At 38.0% G+C, this 11,122-nt stretch overlaps 1 protein-coding gene across 1 annotated transcript in view; it reads left to right on the top strand.

The window, feature by feature from the left end:
• Positions 1–11,122, top strand: part of ak5 (adenylate kinase 5) — a 102,502-nt gene that overhangs the window by 88,867 nt on the left and 2,513 nt on the right. The window contains exons 10-13 of the mRNA XM_061978921.2: positions 2,600–2,647; positions 3,091–3,254; positions 9,498–9,614; positions 9,690–9,872. Of these exons, the coding sequence (XP_061834905.1) occupies positions 2,600–2,647; positions 3,091–3,254; positions 9,498–9,614; positions 9,690–9,872 (512 nt within the window). The remainder of the gene's footprint in view (positions 1–2,599; positions 2,648–3,090; positions 3,255–9,497; positions 9,615–9,689; positions 9,873–11,122) is intronic.

The following is an 11,122-nucleotide window of genomic DNA, read 5'->3' as shown; positions in this document are numbered from 1 at the left end:
CATATACATATATATATATATATATATATATATATATATATATATATATATATATATATATATATATATATATATATATATATATATATATAAATAATTGGCTAGAATTCACTGAAAGTCAAGTATTTCTTTTATATATATATATATATATATATATATATATATATATATATATATATATGAAATACTTGACTTGGTGAATTCTAGCTGTAAATATACTCCTCCCCTCTTAACCACGCCCCCTCCCCCAACCACGCCACCTGCCCCCACCCCCCACCTCCCGAAATCGGAGGTCTCAAGGTTGGCAAGTATGTACCACGGCGTTACATAAAAATCACGGTCAGATAAAGCCAGCGGGACCACACTATCTGGAAAAAGCCACCAATGCGGATCCCCTCAACACCGCGGCCCAGAGGATCACTGCATGTCCTCTTGCATCTCTAGAGGACCTGTATAAGAGACACTGCAACAGGAGAGCACACAGCATCCTCAGGGACTCATCCCACCCAGGACACCACTGGCTTGAACTCTTGCCCTCAGGGAGGCGCTATAAGACCATCAAAGCAAAGACAAATAGACTGAAAAACAGTTTCTATCCTAGAGCTGTTATTGCCCTAAACTCCGCACTTACCTGAACACTCGCTACTTTATTACTTGCTTACCTCTGATAGATATCTGCTGTGCAATATGTTTTTAACATTTTATTATGTTTTTACATTTTAAATTGTTTTATTATTGTTGTTGTCTTAAGACTATTTTATGTAGGTTTGTTTTTAAAAGCACTGAGCTGGATTGCTGTCCAATTTCGTTGTTTCCATACAATGACAATAAAAGGTACCGGTATCCTGATTCTGACCCTGCCTGCGCCTAGAAATTCTGTCCATAAAAGCCCCAGCGCAGTCCAAACCTCACTGGAAACGGGTCCGACTTACTGCCAGCAATGCGGACCAAGTGCAGACACTGATCATACAAGCCTCCTCTCCAGTACACCTGAATAGACCTTACCGGCAAGGCTGAGGAGTGTGATCTCACAATAGTTGGAACACACCCTCCGGTTCCCCTTTTTAAAGAGAGGAACCACAACCCCAGTCTGCCAATCCAGAGGCACCTCCCCCGATGTCCATGCAACTCTGCAGAGTCTTGTCAACCACAACAGCTCCACAGCATCCAGAGCATTAAGGAAATCCAAGTGGCTCTCGTCCACCCCTGTGGTCCGGCCACCGAGGAGTTTCTTAACTATCTCGGCAACCTAAGCGCCAGATAGGAGACTCCACCACAGTCCTCACTAGGCACTGCTTCCTCATTGGAAGACGTGTAGGTGGGATTGAGAAGGTCTTCGAAGTATTTCTTCCACCGATTCACATTATCCCCAACATTCACGATGTTGACAGTGCACCGCTTGGTGGTCCAGAATCTCTTCAAAGCTGTCCAGAAGTCATTCTCCGTTACTTCTCCAAACTCCTCCCATGTCCAACTTTTTGCTTCGGCGACCGCCAAAGCTGCACTCCGCTTAGCCTGTTGATACCTCTCAGCTGCCTGTGGAGTCCCTATGAGGAATCCAAACAAGGCAGGTACTCTAAACGACTATTTGGCACGTAAGCACAAATAATCAGGACCCTTCCCACCACTCAAATGGAGGGAGACTACCCTCTCGTCTACCGGGTTGAACTCCAACGTACAGGTCAATTATTGCCGTCCCCGCTCGCCCTATCTGGACCCTAACCTAGGAGCTGTTTGTCAAACCAAAAATACTCTTCATATACACAATTCAAAAAAGAAAAAAAAACATCTTTAATATAATATCGGCATTTGTAAAATAAATAAATAAAAGAAACAATATTATCATTAGAAGAAAATTCAAAAATAAAAATGTTTGTGTGTCTGCTATATTGATCTGACTCTTGATCAATAATACAATACATAATCACCTGATATACAACAATACCCAGTACATCATTACAGGATACATCCATCCATCCATTTTCTTCCGCTTATTCCCTTCGGGGTCGCGGGGGGCGCTGGAGCCTATCTCAGCTACAATCGGGCGGAAGGCAGGGTACACCATATAATATATAATTACATCAACATATAACTAATAATAAATCCACATTGTTCATCATTCATTAATGAATAAAAATCTAAAAAATGTAGTTAAAAATTGTATTAATTATAGTTTATGGTTTAAGTTTATTTTGTTTGTTTGTTTATTATTTTATACAAGTACAACATACATAAAAAATCATTAAAATATATATTTCATAATACAATAAATAGTAATAATTAATAATAATTAATATATATAATAATAAATTAAATAGTAATAATTGATATTTTAATATATAGATTTTCTAATAAATAGCAATAATGAATAATAATTCAGATATATATATTTCATAATATATTACATTTTATATATATATATATATATATATATATATATATATATATATATATATATATATATATATATATATATACATATATTATTTTAAATAGTAACAATATAAAATAATGACAGCATTTACGAATGTTTCGTGTGTGTGTGTGTGTGTGTGTGTGTTGTGCTAAAGTAAAAACTTGCTTTCATTTTCTGTGACAGCTTTCAGCACAGAGCCGCCAAAGAAGCCTAAGGTCATCTTTTTGATGGGTACGTATGCGTATTGCACGCTCAATACACACACACACACACACACACACACACACACACACACACACACACACACACACACACACACACACACACACACACACGTACATGTCAAAGACACGTACATGTCAAAGCAATGGCGGAGCGTATCTCATTAGTCGAGCTGGTTTCAAACAGCAGTGGTTACCATCATGACGGCGAGCTTCCATCTTCGACCTCTGAAGAGATTCTGGTGTCGGTTCTTCCCACATTTTAGTTACTTTTGCCAGCAGGTCGTCATGGCAACACGTCCAATGCAGACGGAAATATCTGTCTCAGGTGATTCATTAGAATGAAAGATAAAACAATCATTAATGTGTGTGTGTGTGTGTGTGTGTGTGTGTGTGTGTGTGTGTGTGTGTGTGTGTGTGTGTGTGTGTGTGTGTGTGTGTGTCCTCCTTTAGGAGCTCCAGGCTCAGGGAAGACGGTCCAGTGCGAGCGCATGGAGGACAAGCTGGGCATGCGCAGCCTCGCCCTGGCTGACCTGCTGTGTAACGAGATGCAGGCTCCCACAGACAGGGGGCGCCACCTGCGGGACGCCCTGCAGAGAGGAGAGTCTCTGCCAGAGGTCAGTGCGACTACAAGTGGAAGGGAATCGAAGCCATTTTGATGCTTTTTCTGCAACACTCCTTTAGAGTCCATGATAGGATTTATTACTTGTATGCTCTTTTGTGCTCATATTTTATATTTTAACTTAAAAACTCATTTGCTTTCCTTTTTTTTAAACACAAGAATTCACATCAAAGTACTTCATTAAAAATAAACTTAAAGTGGCTTCTTTCGGGATTATATTATTATTTTTTATTTATATCATTATTACCCAGCAGGCACAAGACATTGATACAACGTTGACTGTACATACATGTCCTTTAAAACTGATGTTGAAACAATGTTGCAAAATAGTGAAGTGAATTATATTTATATAGCGATTTTCTCTAGTGACTCAAAGGTTAAAGTGTCTTGCCCAAGAACACAACGGCAGTGACTAGGATGGCGGAAGCGGGGATCGAACCTGGAATCCTCAATAGTTATCAAAAATAAATAGTTATATTTGTAAATTGAGACAACGTTGGTGTCTAACGTTGGATCCACGTTGTTGGTTGGGAAATGACCAAAAGGTCAAATCAACGTCACAACCTGACATTGGATAAACGTTGTCAAAAAGCACGTTGTTTCAACGTTGTGTTTGTGTCGTAGAACAATGTTTGGGGAAATGACCCAATATTGATGAAACGTCAACAAAAAGCACGTTTTTTTGCAACGTTAGGTTTGAGTTGCTCAATGTCAGGACCTAATCCAACAATTTCTCAATGTTGATTTATTGTCTGGTGCCTGCCGGGCTTTGTTTATTTCGTCATCCAGTCACAGTGAAGCTACTATGAAAGTCACATCAACCACGTCAGGATTTCGCTGGCTTTTTTTTTGTGATTGTCGCGGCCTAAAATGACTGAATGTGCGACAGCTTTTTAAGAAAGTGGCGACAAAAGTTGCGATGTTTTAAGGCAAAATGTTTTAATAACATTAGGAATCTGGCTCGAAGGACCAAGAAGATGTCAGGTTCAAACACTGATGACATCTATTAAACAAGACAAGAAGCAAGGAATTAAACAGAGACAGAATTAAATTTGGCTCAATGAGGAGAAATGTCTGGGCTGTACTCTTTGTACAGTCTTCCACCGCGCTCTGACAAAATATTGCACGCCTCCTCTTTCATTTGGGCTTTCCCTGATTACATGGCAACTGCTGTTTCTAAGGGGAGATGGGGTCGTAAACAGCCGTTGCCCTCGGTCACAAAACAGTTCAAAGAAAAGATGCCTAGAGCTTGCGTCAGGTCCTGCTTCCTCTCCGCTTTGTAGATCTCGGGTCAAGACAAAATCTTCCTGTGGATTACAATACATCAAAGAAACCAATACCTTCATGCCGCTTCCCATCCTGCACAGTGGAGTTTTACCAGCCTTTTGCTTGGTAGGATCAAAGACAGCTTTTGTCCTCTCGTCGGGAACTCATGGCAACGCTAAGTTTTGTGATAACTTAGATACAATTATTCTGACAATTATTGCGATGAGGTGGCGACTTGTCCAGGGTGTACCCCGCCTTCCACCCGAATGCAGCTGAGATAGGCTCCAGCACCCCTCCGCCACCCCAAAAGGGACAAGCGGTAGAAAATGGATGGATGGATGTTTTTAGGAATTTGTTATCAAAGAGTTCCTTGCTTCAAAAAGGACACGATTGCCTCAAAAATTGGAAAACAAATCCTGTATTGATGTTTAACTCCTTTCATACCGCGCAGACTTCAAAGTAGACCAACATACACATTGTCAAATGAATGTACTGTCTCTATAACTATTAATAGTAACATTTACTATTTGTGGCCATCTGTCACTTCAGTTCTGTTTGTTTCCTTGTTTTTGTATTTACTTCCCATCAGGGCTCTTATTTTGTTCCATTTCCTGTTTGTCCCCGAGCACTGTTTGATCACTCACCTGCCGTTGATTGGCAGGCGGTCCAATCAGCGTGTCCTATTTAAGCTTTATGTTGTGGGATGTTCCAAATAAGTGTTGATGAGCATTCCTCAACTTTATCAGTATTTATTGCCACCTTTATAAATGAACTTCTTTGTCACGTGTTGCTGGTATCAAATTCTAAAGTTAATGATTACTTGCAAAAAAAAAAATGTTTATCAGTTTGAACATCAAATATGTTGTCTTTGTAGCATATTCAACTGAATATGGGTTGAAATTTATTTGCAAATCATTGTATTCTGTTTATATTTACATCTAACACAATTTCCCAACTCATATGGAAACGGGGTTTGTATAATGTAGGAACCAGAATATTAATAACAGAAAGAAACAACCCTTTTGTGTGAATGAGTGTAAATGGGGGAGGGAGGTTGTTTGGGTTGGTGCACTAATTGTAAGTGTATCTTGTGTTTTTTATGTTGATTTAATTAAAGAAAAAAAAAAAAAAAACGATACCAATAATTAAAAAAAACGATACCTATAATTTCCGATATTACATTAAAATGTAATATCGGAAATTATCGGTATCGTTTTTCCCTGATTACATGGCAACAGCTGTTTCTAAGGGGAGAGGGGGGTCGTAAACAGCCGTTGCCCTCGGTCACACAGTTCAAAGAAAAGATGCCTGGAGCTTGCGTCAGGTCTTGCTTCCTCTCCGCTTTGTAGATCTCGGGTCAAGACAAAATCTTCCTGTGGATTACAATACAGCAAAACGATACCGATAATTTCCGATATTACATTAAAATGTAATATCGGAAATTATCGGTATCGTTTTGTTATCGGACATCTCTACGTAAGACGGTAGATTTGAGATACTACCACAACGGCTGCGATGGCGGAAGAAGGCTGCAACAGAAAAGGGTCCCCAGTCGTCTTGGACTCCATGCCACTGGACCCTGGCCCGATTTCTGTCAAGGATCATGTGGTCTCCCCACGGTAAACTAAGTCACGCACAGGGTATCATTATTTATTTTTATTTTTTTATTTATTTATTTTGTCATAAAAAAATACAATCATGCGTGCTTACGGACTGTATCCCTGCAGACTGTATTGATATATATTGATATATAATGTAGGAACCAGAATATTAATAACAGAAAGAAACAACCCTTTTGTGTGAATGAGTGTAAATGGGGGAGGGAGGTTTTTTGGGTTGGTGCACTAATTGTAAGTGTATCTTGTGTTTTTTATGTTGATTTAATAATTTTATTTTATTTTTTTTTTTTTAATTTAATTTTTTTTTTTTTTTTTCTTGTGCGGCCCGGTACCAATCGATCCACGGCCCGGTGGTTGGGGACCACTGCTCTAAGCTATTACAGCACAATATTATTTGTGTATTATTATTCCCCTCACAGCCCACGAGACTCCTGACTTGATCATCACGGGCGCTTTTACCTTCTTGTTTACGTCCACTAATTGTGGTTTGAACATCAGGAGACTTGTGGAAGGACGCGTGGGACCGCCAGCGTCAGTAAGGATGCAGCGATCACGACGCTGCGGTGTGGTTGCCTAGCAACATATCTATGCTGTTTTTTGTCACGTCTAACGCGCGTGCAGTTGGGCGACGTCGCCTTCTTCGCCAGCGAGTCTGCTGATCGGGCCTCGTTAGACCAGAAGACTCCTCAGAACTAAACTGAACTTTTTTTTAAACCTGCAAAAAACTGAATGGAAGCTCAAAATGCTTTGGAAGACATGCTAGAATACAAAGTTGTGTCATCTTTCGACACACACTTTATGATCTATGGACAGTTGGTTGCTAAATCCCGCCCCTTTTGCTTGTTTTGTTTTTTTTTACAGATTTTCCACACGGGTGCTCGTCAGTGCCCATGAGTAGTGATTCGGCTAAGCCCCTAAATTTACAACAGGTGTTTTGTGGAGCGAGTGTGAGAAATTTCCAGTCAATGTCTCCTAAGGGGTTTGATAACCGCCCCACCATATGGTGTGTGTGTGTGTGTGTGTGTGTGTGTGTGTGTGTGTGTGTGTGTGTGTGTGTGTGTGTGTGTGTGTGTGTGTGTGTGTGTGTGTGTGTGTGTGCTTGTATTTCTACCCTTCTTGAGACATCAACAAAGAAAAGTAGCTTCCATATGAGGAGGTGGGAACAAGTGATGACATAAATCATGGTCCCAGTACGGAAAACCGTCGCATCTAATAGAGAATGTCTCATTTGCACCCCTGGTGGTGAAATCTATCAAAATTAAGGCGGTGCCAAAAAGGAGGGATTTTTCAAATTGACGTGTGTGTCGGTTTTAAAAGTAATCCACCTCCGGTCAACATATGAAATAACAAGTGTGTGTAAAAATTTGAAGTGCTCCCCCTCTGGTCAACATATGAAATAACAAGTGTGTGTAAAAATTTGAAGTGCTCCCCCTCTGGTCAACATATGAAATAAGTGTTTGTAAGAAATTGAAATGAAATTTAAAATTAATTTAAAAAAAAAATATATATATATATATATATATATATATATATATATATATATATATATATATATATATATATATATATATATATATATATATATATATATAACTTGAAATAAATAATAAAGATTAAAAACCAATTGCAAACAAAAACATTTTTTTTAAATAAATTAACTAAAAGCAGTCTTTTTCTCACAATGTGTCAACCATTTTCTTAAAAAATTGGGAACAAATTTTAATATTATTTCTGTTTTTATAATATTGCGATATTTTCTCTTAAAATTATTACTTTTTCATGTAAAATGACTTTTTAATGCAAAATGGTGACATTTGTCATGTAAAATTCTGACTTTTATCACATTATTGACAATTATTTTGACGTTCTTGTACAAAAGTAAAATGGTGAATTTTTTAAATTAAAATGATGACTTTTGTCATAATTTTGCCAAGTAAAATTCCGATTATTATTATAACATTGCCAACATTTTAAAGTGTTCTTATAAAATTGTGACTTTAGCCGAGTAAAATTACGACTCTTTTCATAGATTTACCCAAATTTTAAGCTTTTCTTGTAGAACTGCGACTGTTACTGAGTAAAATTCCAACTTGTATCTTAATTTTGCACAAATGTTAAAATTTTTCTTGTAAAATTTTGACTTGTGTTGTAGTAAAATGACAACTTTTATTATAATACTGCCAAAATTCTAAGTTTTTCTTGTGAAATTGTAACCTTTTTCTTAAAAAATTGTGGCCTTTTTCTTGTGAAATTCCAACTCATTTTTCACAACAAGCTTTTTCATATTTGCATAGTATGTATATATTATTAATGTTGTAAATACACATCTTTATATATCTAGAAAGGGTGGTCTTAAAGTGGGAGGCATTTTGCAGAGGTCTCAAGAAGGTAATAAATACAAGAATCTGTGGGTGTGTGTGTGTGTGTGTGTGTGTGTGTGTGTGTGTGTGTGTGTGTGTGTGTGTGTGTGTGTGTGTGTGTGTGTGTGTGTGTGTGTGTGTGTGTATTTCTACCCTTATTGAGACATCAACAAGGAAAAATACCTTCCATATGAGGACCGGTGAACAAGTTAGGACCCAAATCATGGTCCCAATACGGAAAACCATTGCATCTAATAGAGAGCCAAATACTAGAGTCCGTGAACATTGCTCCAAAGTCAGGATTTTTGGTTGATTCAATGTGCGTACAAAAGTAAACATTGACAGGTGGAAAGGCAGCAATATATGATAAAACAAGACGGCAGCTATGACTTTTGTCATAATTTTGCCAAGTGAAATTCCGATTATTATTATTAAAATATTGCCAACATTTTATAGTTTTCTTATGAAATTATGACTTTTGTCGAGTAAAATTACGAATATATTCAAAAAATTGCTCAAATGTTAAGCTTTTCCTGTAAAATGGCGACTGCTATTGAGTAAAATTCCAACTTTTATCATAATATTGCACACATGTTCAGTTTTTCTTGTGAAATTTTGACTTGCGTTGAGTAAAATAACGACTTTTATTATAATACTGCCAAAATTCTAAGTTTTCCTTGTGAAATTGTGACCTTTTTCTTGTGAAATTGTGACCTTTACCTTGTGAAATTGTGACCTTTTTCTTGTGAAATTGTGACCTTTTCCTTGTGAAATTGTGACCTTTTTCTTGTGAAATTGTGACCTTTTCCTTATGAAATTGTGACCTTTTTCTTGTGAAATTGTGACCTTTTTCTTGTGAAATTGTGACATTTTTCTTGTGAAATTCAAACTCATTTTCCACAACAAGCTTTTTTGTATTTGCTTAGTACGTATATATTATTAATGTTGTAAATGCAAACATAAAGAAATGTGCACGTGTGTCGCTGGCTTCAGGCGGCCATGATGGATGTGCTGTGCGAGGCGGTGGCGGCGCTATCGCGTCAGGGCAGGGGCGTGGTGGTCAGCGGCTTCCCTGCGGACGTGCAGCAGGCTCAGCAGTACGAGGCCAAGGTGAGGCAGTCGCCGCCGCTCGTTATCAAAGTGATCCAAACAGGAAGTAAGCATCACTTCCTGTGTGTGTGTTAGATGGGCGAGCCCGCCGCTGTCTTCCTGCTCAGCTGCTCCGCCCACATCCTGTCCGCTCGTCTGCAGAGTCGTCAAATATCAGCACCGGAGCGAGACGGCGCCCCTTACGGGAGGGAGGACAGCTTCTGGGGTGATGCCCAACCCGTGTTGGATCGCTACGACCGCAACCACCTGCTGCACACGGTCAGTCTTCATCATACTCATCTTCAAAATAATCTTTATTGAACTCAAAGTTTGATATAGTGCGGTTCCATATCACGTGACGTTTTATATTTCTCACCAAACTATCCTGTATTTACATTTCTGAACGTCTCCAAATATACGGAACTATAGAAAACATTTTAACTACCGTATTTTTCGGACTATAAGTCGCAGTTGTTCACTATTCTTTATTTATTTTAAATTACCTTTCAAATGTCTATTCTTGGTGTTGGCTTTTATCAAATAAATTTCCCCCAAAAAATGCGACTTATACTCCAGTGCGACTTATATAAGTTTTTTCCCTTCTTTATTATGCATTTTCGGCCGGTGCGATTTATACTCCGGAGCGACTTATAGTCCAAAAAATGCGATAAATAAAAATAACAAAATATGTACATAGTGATGTCCACCATTGACGTCACGTCAAGCAGGTTTAGGCAGCCCAGTTATGGTTCGAGTGACTGGTAGGTTGTGAGTTCAAACCCCGGCCGAGTCTTACCAAAGACTATAAAAATGGGAGCCATTACCTCCCTGCTTAGCACTCAGCATCAAGGGTTGGAATTAGGGGTTGAATCGCCAAAAATGATTCCTGGGCGTGGCCACCGCTGCTGCTCACTGCTCCCCTCACCTCCCAGGGGGTGGAACAAGGGGATGGGTCAAATGCCGAGGACACATTTCACCATAACTAGTGTGTGTATGACAATCATTGGTACTTTAACTTGAATTGCACCTTGAATTTAACTTAACTTGAACTTAACTTTAACTTGAACTTAACTTTATGCGCGTAACTTTTTCAAAAATAAAAAGGTAAAAATGAAAGATTACTATATAACGCGATCGCTATTTTATGGACCTCAACGTCTGCGTTATATCAAACTTTGAGTGCTTAATCAACAATAATTATTATAAGTATAATCATAATAGAAATGATATCTAAATCTAAAAAAAGGATACTATTTTAAATCATCCAAAACAAATTCTAAGTAAATTTAATTAAAATTACAAGACATTTTACTCCTTATAATAACATATATTTATAATTTTTTTTATTTTATTTTTTTTAAATTCTGGAATATCTAATAAATATTTTCGAATAAAAAAAAAATTAAATAAAAATCCTACTAAGAAACGGTGCTTTGTATTAACCCTCTGAAGCATGCATAATTTAATAGAAGCTGAGCAGCGCAAGGACAAAAAAGTCCTCCAGAAGTTAAGTGTATAATAAATGTTTG

Source organism: Nerophis lumbriciformis, linkage group LG19, assembly GCF_033978685.3.
Source record: "Nerophis lumbriciformis linkage group LG19, RoL_Nlum_v2.1, whole genome shotgun sequence".
NCBI classification, from domain to species: Eukaryota; Metazoa; Chordata; class Actinopteri; order Syngnathiformes; family Syngnathidae; genus Nerophis; species Nerophis lumbriciformis.
This window is presented reverse-complemented; position numbering and strand designations above follow the sequence as displayed.